At 45.6% G+C, this 21,104-nt stretch overlaps 1 protein-coding gene and 1 pseudogene across 1 annotated transcript in view; one reads left to right on the top strand and one right to left on the bottom strand.

Moving 5' to 3' along the window:
* The window catches only part of Pdzd2 (PDZ domain containing 2), a 139,186-nt gene that overhangs the window by 16,669 nt on the left and 101,413 nt on the right, over positions 1-21,104 (bottom strand). The window contains exons 14-18 of the mRNA XM_028767529.1: positions 14,039-14,120; positions 12,564-12,598; positions 11,528-11,684; positions 9,152-9,939; positions 5,559-5,703 (exon numbers count right to left, since the gene is read on the bottom strand). Of these exons, the coding sequence (XP_028623362.1) occupies positions 5,559-5,703; positions 9,152-9,939; positions 11,528-11,684; positions 12,564-12,598; positions 14,039-14,120 (1,207 nt within the window). The remainder of the gene's footprint in view (positions 1-5,558; positions 5,704-9,151; positions 9,940-11,527; positions 11,685-12,563; positions 12,599-14,038; positions 14,121-21,104) is intronic.
* Positions 16,506-16,925, top strand: LOC114621326 (annotated as a pseudogene).

Below are 21,104 nucleotides of genomic sequence, written 5' to 3' on the forward strand. Positions count from 1 at the left end.
CAGGCCTCTGTCTGCACACTTGGCCAAGGAGGCTTGCCCAGGAGACAAAGCTAATACTCTGGGTGGGGTCCTCGTTGATACTGAGCTCTGGCTCGGCCTTGAAGTGGCTTGTCGACACAGGGGATCCGAAAGCCAGTTCTTCCAGGAAACCCCAACGGTGGAGGGCGTTCGAGTGGGGCTCATGACAGACGGCTTACTCCAAGTGGTGAGGAGAGCAACAGGTTGAAAGCACAGAAGCACAAAAGAGCACACAGCTCTGAGAAGCAAGGATGGTTGGGGAGCGGGGAATGTCACTCAGAGCAGGCGCTGAGAGCGGCTCTGTCCTAGGATGTCTCCTCAGAAAGCCCGGTAGCACGCACCACACTCTCTTCGGCTAATATCACTTTGACATGTGACCAACAAAAGGTCTTGGCTTGAGCAGTGCTACCCCAAATGTTAAGTATATGTCCTTAAAGCTTTATAAATATCAATTGATTAATTAATTAGTTAATTTTAAAGATAGAGTCCTGGGGCTGGAGAGACAGTTCAGTGGTTAAGAGCACTGACTGCTCTTCCAGAGGTCTTGAGTTCAATTCCCAGAAACCACATGGTGGCTCACAAACATCTGTAATAGGATCTGATGCCCTCTTCTAGTGTGTCTAAAGACAGCTACAGTGTACTCATATAAATAAAATAAATCTTTAAAAAATGTTTTTTTAAAAAAAGACAGAGTCTTGAGTATCAACTATATACCAGAGGAGGACCTTGCAATGACCAGTGAGCCATCTTACTGGCCCCAGCTCACGTGACACTTTGATACTGGGTTTCAGTAAGTCGCTCAGGCAGGCCGTGAACTTGGCACCCTCCTATCTTGGCTTCAGGACTGGTTCGGATTATAGGTGTGTGTCACTAGGTTTGGCTTTAATTGCATCCTTTTTCCCCCTCCTGTTGTCCCTTTATGAATAATTACAAACGAATTATTAGCCAATAATGAAGTCTTAGCACCGTGGTAGGAGATTTCCACACAGTTAATTTTCCTCCCAGTAATGGGAGGTGGGTGAGGCCTGTGCACTGAAAGAACGAGGAAGGGAGTCACTGAGCAATGAGGCAACATGTTCGAGCCTACAGTTCACAGGTGGCAGAGCCAGGATTTGTTCCACAGCCTGTGCTTGGCTAAACCTGAACCCTGTGGCCTCCGTGTGGAGCGTGTGGCAATAACAAAGCTGGTTCATCAAGACGCCCATGGAGATGGCACAGAACTACCCGGGGCTGCTGGGGAAGACCAGATGCTGTCAGGAATACCTGCTGATCCAGATGTTGTTCTCTGTTCAACTATTGAACTCTCAAGCAGAGCATTCTTGCTTCTGATGACACCAAATACAGGAGAAGCAGTGTGACAAGAGGAAGAGACTTGAAGGCTACTTACTCTGTGTGCGTGTGTGTATGTGAATGTGACTGCATGTGTGTGTGTGTGTGTGTGTGTTTGTGTGTAGGTCAGACGACAACTTGTAGGAGTCTGTTCTGTCCTTTCACCATGTGGGCTCAGGGATCTAACCCACTGAGCTATGTCTCTGGCTGCTACAGGCCATTTAACACTTACAGATTTGCTAACTAAACATTCACGAACAGGCAAAATTTTCTGCAATTTTTACTAGTGATCTGAGTTACTACAAAGTGTGTATCTTCAATGGTTTGTTTGTTTAGTATTTGAGGCAGGTTCTCATGTACCCCAGGCTAATCTTGAAGTCCCTATATACCAGAGGATGACCTTGAGATCCTAATCCTCTTCTTAAGTGCTCAAATCATAAGTGTAAGCCACTACAACCAATGTATGTGACGCTGGGAATTCAACCCAAGGCTTCATGTGTCCTAGGAAAGTGCTCCACCATCCCCAGCCCCTGCAGAGGCTTTTATCTGAGGGAGATGAAGTTATCTGGAGGCAGCCCTTGTACTGCCTTTCATAATAATGCTTCATTTGGATCCTCCACCAAAGGTCCACTAATGGGAACATCCCCAGGGTAGAAGGCCCAATTAGCCTTGACTACTCGTGATGTCGGGGTGTGGGAGGCTTCTGGGGCGCAGGTGCAGCTTTCTAGAGCAGGCTGCAGTGTAGCTGAGTCACCGGGGCTTGGCATGACCTGCCAGGCCACACCTGTCATGCAGGAACACTGTTGCCACAGTAGCTGCTTGACTACTGTTGTCCCCATCCGAGGCTAAAAAGTATGTTAGGTACCATACTGAGAAAAGAAAGGCTGATGTGCACACAACAGGGCCAACAGGACACAAAGAATAACAACAGATTTCCTCAGGGGGCTCTGGTAACTTTAAAATCTCCTTCTTAGTTGGGTCACACAAAAAAGTCTTCCTAATTTTTATAATATATACCCCTGCATTCATTATAGAGCTAGTGACAAACAGTGGCTCTCCACACACACCTTTCCAGGGCTTTTTTTTCTACTTCTTCTTTTTTTTTTAACCGCAGTTCTAAAGAGTCCTTGGAGGCTTTTGCCCCTGCACCTGGTTTTAAGAGTGGCCAACAAAGAGAACAAGCCATAGCCGCCTGGGCTGTAGGTCAGCCCTCATTGGCTGCTTGGGCTGTAGGTCAGCCTTCATTGGCAGTGAAGCTATAATCAGGTGGCCATGTTCCTGTGGACAAGGGTGAATCGATCTTTATTCATTTTTGAAAACCATCTCAGGAAAATCGTATGTGCCTATACATATGCTAGGCATATAGACTCATATGTGATTATTCTTAGGAAAATCACCTATGCTCATACACATACTGCATACTGTGTAACTAGACAGTGCTTGGAACAGTGCACACTGAAGCCCCACGGATGTCTCAGATCAAGCCCGTGAGGCAGGCCACTGAGGGTTTGAGTGACCGTCCCTGAGTCACTGCCTTTGTCAGGGCTTAGACTTGGACCTGGCCTGAGCATGATGCCTACGTGCTACCTGCCTGGTATCATTTGTAGAAGTTTTCTAAGAAGCAGGATTTTTAAAAATTAGTATCTATATATTATGCATGTAGATTTGTGGGCACAAGGACACATGGTTCCACCGTACATATATAGAGGTCAGAGGTCACCCTATGGCCGCCAGTTCTCTCCTACCATGCGGGTTCTGGGGGATGAATTGAAAGTCTTCAGGCTTGGCAGCAAGCACCTTTACCTGCAGAGCCATCTCAGGAGCCCAAAAGGCAAACTTTTTTTGTTTAAGGTTAAGGTTTTTATCAATTATGTGTTCCCCCCAAAAAGTTAGATTTTGAAGAATACCTTTCCCGTACACTGGAGAGTAGTTAACCCATTTGTAATAAAACTAGGAGGACGAAAGGCCATGCCCAATAGTCAAGGTCTTTGCTGGCCCTTTTAACTGAGAAAGAATGGAAACAACACAAAAAGACAGAGAGGCACTAAGTATTGTAGGAGTCGGGTAATTTAACACGTGGGGCAAACACTGGAGGTATACCTCCAAAGCCCTAGAGGGCGCCAGAGCACCACCACTCCAACCCTCTCAGGCTCCTTGCATGCAAGAACTTGATAACCAGCACAGTATGTTTTAAGGTTATTTATACACTAAATATAGCATGTGTATTATTACATATTAAACATCATCAGTTCCTGGCACTGGTATTTATTAGTTGCTTCTTTCTCCAAGACTTATTACTAGTGGGAAGTCCAGAGAGGACAAACACCTGCAGTGGGTTGGAATCGAGACAGAACAGGTAGAAAGTACTAGAGAACACAGAGTACGTGTCTTTTCTTTGGCTCTGGGGCTGGAAGAGTAAATGCCTCTCTGATCCAAAGAGCTTACCTGCATAAGCACTTCCTCAAGACATAAAACCCCCAAGACTAGGAAAATTAAGCTGTCTAGAATAATTCCTTGAGTAGTTCAGGATAGGCTGAATGTTTTCTGCATTGTTTCAAATAAGGAAGAGATTGGTTCTGATGATAAAGTAATCCCTTTGCTGCTCTTCAATTCTGAGGGTCATGTGGGTCCCAGGAGAACGTCCAGAGAATCATTCTGCAGAATGAACCCTCTTGGAAATGTACATAGGCTCTGGTCTCAAACGAAGGCTACTTTGAAAGATGACATCCTGAACCTCATGGAACCCCATTGAAGTTAACACACTTAACTTTCTAATAAAAATTGTCCTTTACTGTTTATTCAATAGTGAATGCTTGTGAACTGAACTTGAAAGATGGAACAGAAAATAATGGTAATGGACTCATCATGGCCTGAGGAACAAGGCGCTGTGGTGCGCTATGGGGGGGGGGGGAGGTGTCCGCATTTTTTCTCTCGATAGTCAACAGGATGTAGATAGAAGATAGGTGCGGCGCCTTTAATCCCAGCACTTGGGAGGCAGAGGCAGGCGGATTTATGAGTTCGAGGCCAGCCTGGTCTACAGAGTGAGTTCCAGGACAGCCAGGGCTACACAGAGAGAAACCCTGTCTCAAAAAACTAAAAAAAAAAAAAAAGAAGAAGAAGAAGATAAGTGCGGTGATGTGCCTGTGAGTCAAGCACCTAGAACTGCCTGAGGCAGGGAGCTCACAAGATCCAGGTCAATGTAGGCTATAACATGAGATTTTGTCTCAAAAGATGCCCGGGGTGGATATTCTACAGTTCCAAATTTTAAAATTGTAGTACATCCCTGAGCTGGTGAGGTGGCTCAGTAGGTGAAGACACCTACTGTCAGTCTTCAGATCTGAGTTCAATCTCCCAGAGAGAACTGAGTATGGGAAATTTGTTCTGTCACCTTGACATATGTGCAGGGGCACATAGACACACACACACACACACAGAGACACACACAGACATATACCACACATATGCACACACATATGTACACATGCACATCTACACACACACACACACACACACACACACACACACACTAAATAAATAAAATGTAATAATTTATGGGACTGCCTCAACGAGAGAGCTATCTCATTTTTCTATTACCACACACAGATCTCCAACCCTTAAGGGGCTCTCACGCTATTACAGTAATTACCAGCCACTAAGAAAACTTTCTCCTTCCGCTGAGAAAGCAGCAGAGTGAGTCAATTCAGCTTGACTTAAAAAACACTTCAAGCTGTAAGTAGCCATGATTTCTGCTTCTATGCCATCGGTCCGTCTCTCATCATGCTTAGGTAATTTCCCCCACGTTATTACTTATTTAGTTTTTACTTTTCCTTGTGGAGGTTTTTACTGCCACTTGTCCGTGTGCTTGATTTCATATAAGCACAGTATGGAGATTCTGAGGAGGAAAAAAACTCCATTTCTTATGTCTTATCTGTGTCACAAAATGAAGATCAAACATGGATGCACTCAACGTGGGGGATGCACATGAGGGTCTAAGCATGGGGTGGGGGCATGGGCGGGGCGGGGTCTAAGCAAAGTGATGGGGCGGGCCAGGGGCTGGGTGGGTTGTAAGCATAGTGATCAAGGACAGCGATTTCATGTCAACATCTAAATACTGGTTTTTCTTCCCTCCTCAAAATTATCTTCTTGTAATACTTTTCTTAGGATACGTGTTTCCCTTTCTCTCAATGAAACCAACAAGAACGTAGTCTTACCAGTCCCAGGGTGTGGCCCGCACTCTGGTGCAGCTCCCTGCGGGTTCTCTGTGGGGAGTCCAGTGTTTGGGTGGCATGGGGTACTGGCTGGTCCACAGTTGGTGGGGACAGAGCTGTCCCCCGGGGTGGGATTTCCCCGAAGTTCCTGGCACAATGAGAAGCAGAAACCATGTTAATAGTTTTTCAGGGTTTCTGCATCCTTAGACAGCATCGTCAATAGAGGAAAATCGGGTTGAGAGCTGGCCGATCCGGGCTGGGCTTGGGACCTCATCCCTAAGCCTCAGGTCTTTCAACTTTCATATGGGGATATGAAAAAAGACTTGCTGAATCTCGGAAGTTTTAAAGACAAGCTGATTAAATGAGGATAGTTATAAAAACAGCAGGTAAGGGTTCTGTAGGTGGGCGGTGCCTTCTGAGAGTTAGTAAGGATAGCCAAGATTGTAAAATCAACTCCTGAGTTTGAGAGCGAGGAAGAGGGTAAACTGGGAGAAATGAGACCAGTGTGTGGTACTGCAGGATTTCCTGTAGGCCAAGTGTCAATCACTTTATTTTCCTTTCAACTACAGAATGCTCAGCACAAAAACAAACTTCAAACTCACTAAAAAGTCCAGTTGTATTCATTTAAAATTAATCCACCGAGTCAGTGTGTCATAAAGTGGCCCAAAGGCGGCAGCAGAAGAGGGGGTGAAGTGTAAGGCGTCTTTCACAACTCTTGTTCAAACTCATTCTTCAAGTGTCAGTCACAGACCAAGGGAAGCAAGCGCTTAACTCAGTTAAATTGCTGTCTTTTTCTCAGGGAAATGAAACAGAAAAGCCCAGAAGAGTGGACAGAGGTGGGAGTGGGAAATGCCCCTGAGCTGCATATTTTAAAATAGTTAATTTTCCATTAAGAAGAATTTCACCTTAATATAAAGTACTGACTTGGACTGGGGAGAAGGCTCAGGAAGCCTGCTTGCTGTGCACACATGAGGACCTAAACCCCAGCACCCAAGTAGCAAGGTGTGGCAGCCATTGTAGAAAGGTATAGTGTTCTTGCCTATAGCCCCAGCATTCACTGGTGCTTACTTAGCTAAAAACCAGTATGTTCCAGTTTAGCAAGAGACCCCGTCTCAGAGGAATAAGGCAGACAGCATAGCATAGCATAGCATAGCATAGCATAGCATAGCATAGCATAGCAGGCGTGATATCCTCCTCTGACTTCTGCATACGTTCGTAGGAGTGCATACTTATGTATACCACACACATGCACAGGCACACACACACCACCACCACCACCACCACATCACAAATTTTTAGCAAAGTGCTGTATAGAAACAATGGAGAACACTTGCTGAATCTGAGAAGTTTTAAAGACAAGCTGATTAAATGAGGATAGCCGTTGACTTTGGTTTTCAGCTTTTCCTACCCGAGGATGCCTTACAGAGAGCGACACACTCTATCTACTCTCTCTGTCATAAAAGTCACACTTCAGAACTAAAATTTTTAATGACAAAAACATTTTAGATAAAGGTATTGTTCAAACCCACCCCACTTTTAAAAATGTATTTAAGATTTATTTACTTTTGGTCTTTCGTGACGGGGCTTCTTGGTGGGTAGCCCTGGCTGTCCTGGGACTTGCTCTATAGACTAGGCTGGCCTTGAACTCAAGAGTTCTGCTTGCCTCTGCCTCCTGGGTATGGGGATTGAAGGCATCCCCCATCACCGTCCTCCCCTACCCCCATTTAAAAAGGTTTTATTTATTTTTACGTGTATGAGTGTTTGTCTGAATGCATGTCTGTGAGCCTCATGCCCTCAGAAGCTAGAGCAGGACATCAGACCCTCTGAGAATGAACTTACAGATGGTTATAAGCTGTCATGGTGCTGGGAACTGAGCCTGGGGTCCTCTGGAAGAGGACCCAGTGCTCTTAGTGATGAAGCTACCTCTCCAGCCACCCAAAAGTTCTTACTGCAAATATTTCAAAACTATTAAATCTCAGGCCAGGATGGTAAAAGCACTTGTCTCTAAGACGGATGACCTCAGTTTGATCCTTGGGCTCTACATGGTGACAGGAGAGAACTGACTCCTTCAAATTGGCCTCTGACTACTGGGCTTACAGCTTGGGATGTGTGATGATGATGATGATGATGATGATGATGAGAGAGAGAGAGAGAGAGAGAGAGAGAGAGAGAGAATATGCACACACTGCATACAATTTAAAAATATACAAACCTCTCCCTCCCACCCTCTGTGTATATCTGTGCATTTGTGTTGACAAAGGATGTCATTTGTATCCCTGTCCAACGATCAGGCTACATTTCTGAATGACTGGAATGTGACACCACATCTGGCAAGAACTTTTTAAAAATACATGTGAGTCGTCAAGAATGAAAAACCCTGATCTGGCCTTCTCGGTCGTCTCAACCTTGATGGTGAGCTTGTGTGTATGTGGGGCGGGGGGGGGGGCAGGGTGCTGGGGAGCGAACCCAGAGCTGTGTGCGAGCATATGTCCTGAGCTAGCTCTGTCCTGCTGAACTACGTCTCCTGACCTGACGATACATTCTGAAAGGAAAGAACACACCCACCGATTGCATGCACTATAAAGCAGGAGCTGCCTGGAGGTGAACATCATTTTTGAGGAGGGGGGAAGATATGAAAGCATGAGGGTAACAAAACCAGACTTCTACCTCATACAGATTTTATGAATGTATTTACACATCCACTTTCAGTTCCAATAAACTATCTTCATTAATATGGCCTTAAAGGTCATCTCAGATTCTTTGCTCAGAGACTAAACATTTTCTTTTTTCCTTCTTTGCTAGAGAAGAGATATGCTGAAAAAATTCAGTGAACAATGAGATAACTAACATTCAGACAATTACTAGTGTCAGTGAACTTGCATTCAGCTTGGTGTACTGTAAGTCTGAAGTGAACACAGCCCTGTTATTTGGCGCCACAGTACCTTAGCTTCTTTTTTCTTTTATTGAGACAGGGTTTCATTATGTAGCCGGAGCTAACCTGAGCTAGCCTAAAACTCATCAATCCTCCTGCCTCCACCTGGATCACAGGTGTGTGCGGCCACACCAGAGGGGTCTATGTAGCTCTGATCACACCGGATTCCTATAGGGATCTTGAAAGTAATCAAGGACCCCCCCACACCTCATTAGCTGGAGAGAGTGATGGTTAACATCAGCTGGTCATGCCCCTCAGCCAATCAACACAGATAGCAATCCCCTGCCCTACAGCCCAGAGAATCAAGGCTCAGGAAGGCTCAATGACTTGTCTATGTTATCACTCAAATTGTGCCAACTAGTCTGTGAGTTGGCTCCAGGCCCAGGGCTTTACTCCCCCTCCTTCCCCTCTGGACCCCCCTGCTCCACAATGCCTTCCCATCACCACCGTTGGCCCGGTGCCCTGCGAAGGGAGTGAGGACACACACTTTGGCTGAGTGATCTCATGACAAACAGCCTGCCACCGTAGGAACGGACACCCACTAAATGACTGTTGATAATCCTTCAGTCATAGCCTTTCTCCCAGGTTACCCTGCGTCTTACAAAGTGCTCTGTCGTCATCCCACAATATTCAAACCTAACAGTCAGAAAAGTGAGTCAGCTACCTTCTCTGCAGTTCCACTTGGCTGATGGCCGGTGACTGGATCTTTCATGGAAGACGCCTGGACTTTCAAGTTCTGAGCACACGGTCCATTGGCTGTTCCACTTGAGGCCTCCTCAGCATCAGATCTCTTGTAGTGTGGGCTGATCCTGGCCACAGGCTTGTGTCTGGACACCAGACTTTCATTCTTCAGTGGTGGTGAGGTACGGTTCTCTGGGCTCCTTGGGCTCTGGGCGTCTGCAGGGACTCTGTATTCCAGCTTTGGTGAACTTCTTGACCCTGACATTTCCTTCCTCCTGGAACCTCCGGGACCATTCTTGGGGGTTTCTACAGAGCCTGGCAGGCTGGCTGCCTTGGGAGGGGTACCCGCTGTTCCATCATGGATGCTGTGCTCTGAGTCCAGTGAGCTGCCAAGGAGAGGCACCGAGCAGGCCTTGCTGACCAGTGGTTTCTGGAGTCGTTCCTCCTGCTTGTTCACGTCAACACTTTTGGAAGAGGTTGTCAAGGCAAGCCTAGTGTCATCTTCTACCAGAGGCCTGCTGGGACCTGGGAGGACTCCCGGGAGGGACACGCAGTCCCCCTCACCATCGAAGTCCTCATAGTCGCTGCCATCATTGCTGTCATAGCAACGCACCCTCCTCTGGCGGAGAAGGGGGTTCCTGAGGACTTGTGGGCTTCCAGGGAGACTGGCTTGCCTGGCAACTGTCACCTGCTTGTGTAAGAGCCCAGAGGACCTCTGGCTTCCAAGTGTCACGAGGCTGTTAGCCCTGGCTTTGCCTGTCTCCTTGTGAGCTGCAAGGGGTGGAGAGAGAAGAATCAGACAAAGCACAAGTTTCTAATCTGGCCTGACTTTGTAACCTTAATGAAATAAATCCCAGTGCCTGCTCCTGCAAGCACTCCCTCTTCATTAAGGGTAAAGTCTGCCTTGTCCAGCCACTGGACAGAACCAATCCTGACACTATAAATAAGCACTTCTCAATTCAACATGCTAGGCACGACCTATGGCCCCTGGATATCCACGAAAAGAATATGGCTTCTTGTGCTTCAAACAGCATGGGCAGCCAGTCTATTGTTTCTCTTTTTCTTTGTCCCACCCCGCCTTTAATTTTATACACACAGATAGACATATTGATACATATATCTGCACAGGCACATCTTTGTGTGTTGGGAGGCACATGGTTATGACATGGGCAGAGGCTGGAGCACAACCTTGTGTGTCTGTCCTTGCCTTCCACCTTGCTTGAGACAGGATCTCCTGGTTTTTGCTATTACATATGGCAGGCTAGCGGACTTGACAGCACCCAAGGATTCTTCTGTATGCCTTTCATCTCGCTGTACCAGGATTACTGATTTCTGCCTTTCCGTGGCTTCTAGGATCCAAATCCACCCTCACATTTGTGCTTCAGGTGTTTTACCCACCGAGCCATCTTCTCACCTTAAGACCACCCACGAAAACCAACTCTAGGTTATTTAACTTGAACAGCGTGCTGTCTAGAGATGGAAAATTTATAGTTAAGCTTCATTTTGTCTCCCAAGTTGTTGGGGCCTGGGTTCCACCTAAATGCTGATGCAAAGAACTCCTCTCTACCAGGTAACCCGGATAACATGTCCCTCACACCTGTGTTCTCATCACCAGAGGTCCCTACGCAAAGGGGCGTAGCATCCTAAGCTGTCTACTTCTCAAGGTAAAGGGCATCTTTGAGGCATGGCATGTATACGGCTCTGCAAATCTTTCGTGTGCTTCTGTTCATACTATGGTGCAAAGTACAGGCTTGCCATTTGCACAGCCTACTGTGGCCCCCCTGAGTCTGCCATCGCCTGCCCCTCTGAAACTCAAACACTGGAAATGAAAAGGGAAGGGACCTTTGACAGCAGAAGTCTGAGAGCTCAATGCGTTCATGTCAGATGATGTCATTCGGGCAGAGACTTGAGGATTCTTGAGCAGAAGCGACCTTTTGCTAACAGTGCTTCTCACAGCCGCACTTTTCAAACTTACTGTTTTCTAAGAAGAATTCAGCTTAGAGCCTAGTGAGGGAAGAGAACTGGAATCTGCCCAGGATTCCCTCAATTGTGAGCGCCTTGGGTTGCCCACTTTGATTTGATGCCAGGAAACTCAAGGTGATATACTGTAACTGGCATGTAAAGGGTGCCTGGATTAGCCGCCTGCACCTTTGGTACTAGAATGTGTGTCCAGCAACTCACTGTTGCATGATCATGACCAAGAGTAGATGCTGCCTCTACTGAGCTAGGCACATGGTTCCCAGCTCTCTCTCCTTGCTGTCCTGGGCAAGGCAGACCCCAGAGACTTCCCACAGGGATGGAGGAACTAATTACTTATTGTACTGCTAAGTCTGGGGTCCCCTGGAGCTCTCCTGCTCACCAGAGGGGATGGGAAGCAGGTTGCCATCCTCCGAGGTGTCATAGCCACTTCCAGGGTGGTCCTCATCCTCAGAGCCAGCCACCACAAAATCTGACAGGGAGCCCTGGCCATCATGGACAAAGTACTGGGAGAGCTCAGATTCGGAGAGGAGTGAGTCCTGTTGGAGAAGAAAATGCTTGAGTTTAGGGAGATACACCAGAGAGGAGTAAAGCAACATTAATGACTTCCCAATTTCTCAGGGTACTATGTTCTAATCCCTGATCACTGATAATAGCTGTACTCGTGACCACCCATCTCTGTTTCCTGTAGGATGGATAAAGCCACATCAATACATCAAAACATGGGCCAGATACTGTTTTTAGATGAGGTGGAGGCACATTTTAGCAAGGATCAGAAAAACCTACAATAGTTTTATTTATCTGGCTTGTTTTATTGGTGTTTTGCTTGCACGTATGTCTTGGATCCCCTGGAACTGGAGTTATAGACAGTTGTGAGCTGTCATGTGGGTCCTGGGAATTGAACCCAGGTCCTCTGGTAGAACAGTTTCTATCTCTTAACCGCTGAGCCATCTCTCCAGCTCCTACAACTATCAATGATCTCAGCAAAACAAAAGGCAAAAACCACTGCAAGGAGAGAGAGAAGAAAGGAAAATAGTCTAATCTTACAGCCCAACTGATGAACCGCCTGGTGGTGGGATGGGATGGGGTTATCCTGTCTGAATCCCACGTTGGTGGGACTGAGGAACGCCCAGTGTCCTCACAGCGCTGGGCTCCCTGGAGCCCTGGCTGCCTTTATTATGAAGTGAGTAGTTCGAAAGGCTTGGGGCCTTTTCTTTTCTGTGCTGATCTTTTCTTGGATGAATACTTATTAGGAAAAAGCACGCCTTTGGGTGTCTGCTTTCAAACTGGTGTGGTTGCCACTTCCTTGTATAAAGTGGGATTCAACTATTGTAGGTTTTTCAGGCTGGGGTTTGTGGCTTGACGGAGAGGTTCCTGAAAATTGGTGTGGGTGGGTCCCCAAATGCATTTTGACTCACCTTTTTGGCAAGAGAGGGACTCTTCAAGGGGGTACCTGTGTGGGAGGGATTTGCAAAATGGTTAATGTGATGACGCTCAAGTGGCAAGCAGGATCATAGAGACCATCAAAAACAAGGAGGGGCACTGCATCTTCAACACAACTGTCCTCTGCCTGAGAGCTACTAATGAGTTATATGCATAGGTAGATGTGTGCACGCAGTCTTCCTGGGTAGCCACCCCTGTATCTAGTCTACCTGGGACTCTCTACTCTTTCCTATTCTACCTCCCCCCACTACCCTCCCTTGAGACTCTGCTCAGGTGGCACAACCCTGGCTCTGATGCTTCCTCTTCAGTCCCACCGAGTCTTCTATCTGACCGGACAGTCTAATGGTGGGTAGATCTCCACATCTCCCTGTTTCCACTGGGCAGCCACCCCCTAGAGCAAGGGGGTTGCCTGCACACTGCACCTGCTGTCTGCTAAGTACCTAAGCCACGTTTGGTGAATGGCCAGAAGGATGAATGAACCAGTGAACCCCATCCAAGAGACTCATGAAAGAGGTAGGGAAGTGATGGGATGCCGATTTTACTTTTTAGCTGACGGGTGAAGAGCTCAGCCTGCAGACTTTAAATTACATGTCACCGGCAAAAGAGATTTAGGGCATGAGAATTCCGGCTTTTTTTTTAAAAAAAAATCTTTGCCACCTGATCAAGTAGAGATGTTGGGATGAAGAGAACCCAGCGTTCAGGCTGAATAAAGAGCCTATTATGGCCAAGTCCACTTTAAATATATTAATTATGGATGCAAATCATCAAGGATTTCACGGCTCTCCCAAATCCCGTTCCTTTTCCTCTGACATCCGGTAACCCATATCTCCAAGCTGCTTTTCCTCCAGGGTATCAATCTGAATGGCAGAGAGGTCTCTAGCCAAGTGAGCTATAGAATTCTTCGTAGGTTTCCACACTAAGGAAACTGTTTTAAAACTCAATACAATGCTTTGAATTAATAAGAAACACCGAGGAGATCTACAGTCCTTCCCTGCCTGAAAATTTCCACAGAAGGAGAAAAACTCAAGAATTTTTTCTGCCTCCAGCAGCAGACTGGAGGTGGTTTTTACTGAAACTTCTAAATCCATATAGAGAAATCTCAGCATTTGGATGGATAATATTCTGTATTACTAAATCACTCATCTCCTCGTGTCAAATATCCCTTACCTATGTATTTCAAACGAGTCATGAAGATTCATGAATGGCTGTTAACTTACTTTTTCAAATTATCTGAAAGTCATACAAGCAGCATGCATGATTAGACCTTTAATGAAACACATTGAATAACTGCAGAAATCAAAAGAAGGAACCAAAAGACAGTGTAGACTCTGTCAGCAACTGTCTCTAGCCCTAGTGATTACAGAGAACGCCATGTTACTGCTTGGGGAGTACCCAGGGGCGAACATAATGAGAACCTTCTCTCAGTGATAAACAGAATGTGCCATCATACCTAGGCCAGGCGAGGAGTTGGCTTCTTTGCTTTCCTGGTAAGTGCTGCGTGCTATCACTTCATCCATTTCCTGCTCAGAGACCTGGTTTTCAGCAGAAAGCACAAGTTAGATGTTGTTATATATTTATTTATCCCCAATAAAAGAAGTTAGGGCCAGAGGGTCAGAGACTGGCAACACCTTAGAAGCAGTGACTCAGACGGCATGGAAGTCCAGCTGAATGACGGGTAGCTTCAATGTCTGTACAAGACCACCAACTGCAATTCACTGATTCTGCCCCTCTTCAGAACTCTTAGGTCTCATTCTTCTTAAAGAACTTACAGTCGGGCAAGTGAGCTGGCTCAGAAGGTAATGGTGCTTGCTGCCAAGCCTGAGGACCTGAGTTCAATCCCCAGGACCTTCCTGATAGAAAATAACTGACTCCTGAAAGCTGTTCTCTGACCTTTCCACATGGACTATGTTGGTCCATGCCAACACACACACACTCACACACACAATAAGTGGATGGAATTTAAAAATTAAGAATATTAGCCAGGTGGTGGTGGCACACATGACTCATCCTAGCACTTGGGAGACAGAAGTCTGAGTTTGAAACTAGCCTGATCTACAGAGTTCCAGGTTATCCAGGGCTACAGAGAATCCCTGTCTCAAAAGATCAAAAGAAACAAACAAATAAGTAAAAATTTAAAAATTAAGAATATAAAAAAAAAACCCCAAAAACAAAACAAAATGACCCCTGGGGGTGGCCAGGATGGCTCAGGAGATAAAGGTGTTGCTACAAGCCTAAGAAGAGAATCTTCCATCTTGGGAACAGTGTCACAGAATCAGTTCCCATCTGCCCTCTGCCCTCTGGCTTCTATAAGTGCACTGTGGCACGTGCACCAACAACACAAGCACACCTACACAGAAATAAAAATGTACATTAAAAAATGTTATCTAACAAAAATCTGTAAAAATTTGCAAGAACAGTACAAGGCTATGCACTATTTGCCTAAATTCACTATAAGATTTATTTTATGCCTATGTTTTGCCTGCATGCGTGTGTGCACCCGCACGTACGTGCCAACTGCCCTCAAGGCAGAAGAGGGCACTGGAGTTATGGTCGTGAACCGCCCCTTGTGTCCTGAAACCAAACCTGGGTCCTTTGCAAGAGCAGCCAGGACTCTTAACCACTGAGCCATCTCTTCAGTGCTCTCAATTCATTGTTACTTTCTCACCACGTGTGCAGTATTCCTTCTTTCTCTGCTAAATCATTTGCAAGTTGCAGATACTATGGTCTTTTGCTTATAAATATTTAATTATGAATCTGCTGAAAACAAAGCTGTCCCGTCACCATGGTGCCTTTGGCAGATGCGGGAGCTCCCGTGCTGTTCCCGAGTGTCTAGTACACACTTTCTATTCCACTGTTGGCTGCTGTCCTAACATTGTTCTCCTGAGGTTCTACTCAAAAGTATCTACAGCTGCCACCAGTCCCCAGAGTGTGTGACCAGCCTGTTGCAGAGGCAAGGACTCTTCTCCAAAATGCAAATTAGTGTACGTCTTCCCCCTGAGCTCATGTGCAAAGTGAGGTAAGGTTTTATGCTATGCTGCACTTCTTTTAGACCTGCTGTGAATCCTTGTGTCCTAGCTTCTTTCTTTCTTTCTTTCTTTCTTTCTTTCTTTCTTTCTTTCTTTCTTTCTTTCTTTCTTTCTTTCTTTCTTTTCTTTCTTTTATAGGAAGATTGACACTGGCCATCTAGGGCCTGGCTGCCATGTGTCTTCGGTGTGTTCCGTATCCCAACCCCCAATCCCAGACAAGTCTCGCTATGTAGCTCTGGTGATCCAATAACTCGCGATGTAGACCAGGCTGGCCCTAAACTCAGAGATCTTCCTTCCTTTGACTCCCAAGTTCTTCTATCTTCTGAAATCTGAACCTGTACTGAGTCTTTTGTTTTTCAAGGTACTGGTATCCACAAGGAGCCCAGGATAATCGAGGCGTTCTATTAGGATCTTTCTGATAGCTGCCTCACACATAGCTTCAGATTCTGTTTTGTTTATTCATAAAAGCTACAGAAATGGTTTCCCCCATTAGTCACTCAGAGGCCATGTACTCCACCACTGGATGCTCTCTCTCGTCTTAGTTACACTGGAATGAGCCAGATTTCTTTGCTGGGGTTTTTGTGTTCAGTGAGTGTGTATAGAGATAGTCTGAGGGTATGGAAGTTTTCTGCACCCATGTGTGTGTGATTGTGTTTGTATAGTCAGGTTTTTTTAGGTTAGCATATGAAGTACCGGGCCTCATTGTGGCATCTTTGGCTTTAGCATTACTGATGACTTTTGCTGAGATAATCATTATGAAGTTTATTAAAAAAAATGATTTTTGGCCCACTGGCTGCTCCGAAAAGCCATCTTTGCATTGTTCCTGGGTCTTGCTCCGTGCTCACTGCAGCCACCTTCGCCCCCCACCGCCTCCTGTAACGGGGACTCCCGGACTCCGGCAGCTTTCTCGCCAGAGTCCTCGAACTCCATTAATTCCCCACTCGCTGCATCGGACCACCGGCGTGCCCCACCATGTCAGACGCGGCAGTGGACACCAGCTCCGAGATCACCACCAAGGACTTGAAGGAGAAGAAGGAAGTTGTGGAGGAGGCAGAGAACGGAAGAGATGCACCAGCCAATGGGAACGCTCAAAATGAGGAAAATGGGGAGCAGGAGGCTGACAATGAGGTAGATGAAGAAGAGGAAGAAGGTGGGGAGGAAGAGGAGGAGGAGGAAGAAGGTGACGGTGAGGAAGAGGATGGAGATGAAGATGAGGAGGCTGAGGCTCCTACGGGCAAGCGGGTAGCTGAGGATGATGAGGATGATGATGTTGACGCCAAGAAGCAGAAGACTGAGGAGGATGACACACAGCAAAAGGAAAAGCTAACCTTACACACCGTGACCTATTCACCCTCCACTTCCCGTCTCAGAATTTAAACGTGGTCACCTTCGAGTAGAGAAGCAGGCCCCGCCCAGAGCGGGCAGTGCCACCCACAGATGACACGTGCTCTCCATCACCCCTCCAAAACCACAACATGAATTGGCAACATGGGAGGAAAAAGAACCAGAAGTTCCCAGGCCCTGCTTTTTTTCTTAAAAATACTTTAAAAGGAAAATTTGTTTGTATTTTTTATTTACACTTTATATTTTTGTACATATTGTTAGGGGTCAGCCATTTTTAATGATAACGGGTGATCAAACCAGCCTTCAGAGCGTTTTCTGTCCTACTTCAGACTTTACTTGTGGTGTGACCATGTTCATTATACTCTCAAAGGAGAAAAAAAAACATTGTAAAAAAAGCAAAAACAACAACAAAAAAACAATCTTATTCCAAGCATTCCAGTAACTTTTTTTGTGTATGTACCTAGCTGTACTATAGTTGGTTTGTATGAGATGGTTAAAAAAGGCCAAAGATAAAAGATTTTTTTTCCTTTTTTTTTGTCTATGAAGTTGCTGTTTATTTTTTTTTTGCCTGTTTGATGTATGTGTGAAACAATGTCCAACAATAAACCAGAATTTTATTTTGCTGAGTTGTTCTAACAAAAAAAAAATGATTTTTGGATTTCTTCTATTCTTTCTGTATTTATTGATACAGTGGTACATCCATGGAATTCTTTCCCCTTTGTTATCCTGTTCTTTTAAAACAATGTTAATTTTAAAACAATATATTTCTGTGAGTATGCACATGTGTGTCACATGTGGAGGCCAGATGTTCACACTACTTGTCTTCCTCTATTGCTCTGTCTTGCTTTTGAGACGGGGTGTCTTAATGGACCCAGAGTACAATGATTGGCTAGGCTGAATGACCCCATCACAGGGCCCGTCTGGCCCCACCACCCACTCAGCATTGGGTTTACAGAGGCCCAGTGCTGTACCTGGCTTTTCCATGGGTGGTGGGACTCTGAAACCAGGTCCTTGTGATGGTACAGCCAGCATCTTACCCACTGAGTTATTCCTTTGCCCCCTAAACATTATCCTTAACTGTCACTATTCATGGGAAGTTTTCTTCATAAAGCTTGAGATATACCAAACTGTGACCCTAATTCAAACGATAATCAGAACACTTAGTTTCTGTTTCAAAAGTGAGACAATTTAAAACTTAGGATGGTAATTTTGTATAGTAAAATAATATTTAACGTAAATCCTATTTGGATCAGAATGTGGATTTGTCTTAATAAATAAATACAGGGCTTACCCTAATAGACAAATCGTAATCATGCCATGGACTTTATATAATACTTTAGAGAGGGCCTCACAGGAAATAAAATACATATACTTATGCACGTGGGCTGGTACACATGTGCCCCCTCCAGAAAGCAAACTGCAGCTGTACAATGAGTCAGGGAAAATGTCAGCATCAACAACAGGGTTTTTCCTGAAAACAGACTTTCAATATTTGCAACTGCTTTTCTGAGTGGGAGAAAAGCCAATATCTGTACCCGCCTTTCATTTTCTACTCAACACAATGGAGAAGTCACTTTCCTAACAAGTCCACATCCTAGCTGTCTAGACCTAGAAGGTTTGAATATCCCAGCTGGGCGGCCACTGCTCCACACATGAGAAACGGGAGAAAGCAAAACGCTGTGGTGTTTCTCTTGGAACCACGCGTAAGGCGGCACATGTACTCTGTCTCACAATGTCCTCCTGGCACGGAACGCTGAATAAGTGGTACGAAAATACATTAAAACCTAAGATGGAATCTTGACCAGAAGAAAAATACAGTATCATATGACAACTAAGAACATCATGTTTACCTAGGAGGAAACATGAGGGTTGGTCCACTACTGAAGTGCAGTTTTGCTGGGCACATCTCCAGCACATCACAGACCATTTTACTGTGGCTGGAAAAAAAAACTGAATCCATTTGTGTGTTCAATGGGGTCTCGGACCACCCGTCTATATGGGTGATTAGGCTTCACACTGACATGTTGTTTTGATATGGGTCATGCTGGCAGAGAACTTTCGGGCTGAGATGAAGCACTCTGAACAAATCCCTGTCCTGGAAGCCACATATGCCTCGAGGCTGTGGCTTACAGGTCTTAATGTTATTGGGGTCGGGGGCATTAGGTCAAGTACAGCATACTGGATGGTGTGTGGGGGTGAAAGGTGAATGTTGGAGTCTAAGTGTGGGGAGGAACTGGAAACTGCTCTCACCTGTTGGAATCACAGTGCAATGTGGTGCTAAGTGTTAAATGTGACCCAGCAGGAACTTAGTAGGGATAGGAGCAGAAGGAGTCTATGAAGCTCAACAGAGTCTAAGTCAAAATATTTTATTAAAAAGTGTATTAGGGGGTCGGGCGATGGTGGCGCACGCCTTTAATCCCAGCACTTGGGAGGCAGAGGCAGGCAGATTTCAGAGTTCAAGGCCAGCCTGGTCTACAGAGTGAGTTCCAGGACAGCCAGGGCTACACAGAGAAACCCTGTCTCGAAAAACCAAAAAAAAAAAAAAAAAAAAAAAAAAGTATATTAGGGAAGACATTTCTAAGAATGTGTGTAGATAAAGTAATCTGGAAAAAAACCTCAAACAAACAAACAAACAAGTAACAACAACCAGTGAAGTCTGTTCTAGCGTCTTCCCCGTCATCAGTCATCACACCTCTAGACCAAGATACGGATTTTTGACAGTGCTTATCTGCATAGGACAGGACCAATACTACAAAGGAATACCACTCAGTGCACATCTAATCCCAGGACTTGGGAGGCAGATGCAGGTGGATCTCAGACTTTGCGGCCAGCCTGGTCTACGGAGTGAGTTCCAGGACATCCAGGGCTATACAGAGAAACCTTGTTTTGAAAAATAAAAACGAACAAACAAACAAAAATGAAGCCTCTGATGTGGCCTTCGTAGACATAAAATCTGCTTAGTAGTCTCCCACTCAGGAAATACTAACAACCATACTACATCTCATGGGCTGCGTATCAGGAAGAACCGATGTTTTGAGCCTTTTGAGTTTCACTACAACCAGGTTGTAATCTTGGAAACAAGCTAATTTTTTACATTGAGTAATACATTCAGTGAAAATTATTTTATACGGTGGGTTGAACTGAACTTGTTGAGGTTGACTTAAAACATTTAAAGGCAACTTTGCAGGGGAGAGGTGATCAAATATTTTTTATGGGTTAACAGTAAAGAAGTGATTTAAACAATTTTTTTTTAAATTAGTGAGCTCTTAGGTTTCAATTACAGAAGCACCTGTTGGCATCAGAAGGGGATATCTCTAAACTAGTTCAGCTCTACCTGTGTCCAAAGTCCTCATACCTTCACACAACAGTTTTCTTTTGGGGGCATGGGTGACTGAAAGTTTGATATAAATGACTGTCACCCACAAACACCAATATGCTCCCAAATTGGTATAATCTGTGAAGTCTTCATTGCACTCCATGGACTTCAAATTAAGAGTCCCTTCCCAGGAGACATGGACTTCAGATTGAGTCCCTTCTCAGGAAACTGATCCCATCCACCTGTGCAGCTCTGGGATGCTACCATGGCCTTCTACCCAGCGGAAGCTCAATGAGCCATGAGGTAATGAATTTCACATAGGACAGGGCTGTGGTCTGAACATGGACACGTGGGATACATGGAAAGGGCCGGCTCTCTATTCCGAGTGATGCTCACGGGGCTGCCTGTTCCCCAACCTCCACACATGCCAGCGGATCCCCAAGGTCTCCAAAAGGACGCTCTTTCCTTCGTTAGTAGGTCCACAAAGGCTGGCAGTACCTGGGGGTGAGCTGCCAGCAAACATCAGACTAGAAGGATCCCTCTTCTCCCTTGCTAAGTCCAACATGAAGCCAGAAAAGGTGGCTTAATCAATCATTCTTATCCGAAGAGAAAATGGGTTGAGCTTCAGGGAGTTTTATGATCTCTTGGCTTCAGTTCATGGATGCTCTTTTCTTCTATGGGGCTATCCACATGACACAAAGCTGTCACACCTTAAGGCTGTGTCTTTAGCAGAACAAACAAAACCAGCTCTGGACAAAGTACAATCTACACTGGGGGTGGGGAGGTGGGGCGGTAGGAGGGGTGGGGAATGGGGAGGTGGGGGGGTGAGG

The sequence above is a fragment of the Grammomys surdaster genome, unplaced genomic scaffold (assembly GCF_004785775.1).
Source record: "Grammomys surdaster isolate TR1022 unplaced genomic scaffold, NIH_TR_1.0 174, whole genome shotgun sequence".
Classification (NCBI taxonomy): Eukaryota; Metazoa; Chordata; class Mammalia; order Rodentia; family Muridae; genus Grammomys; species Grammomys surdaster.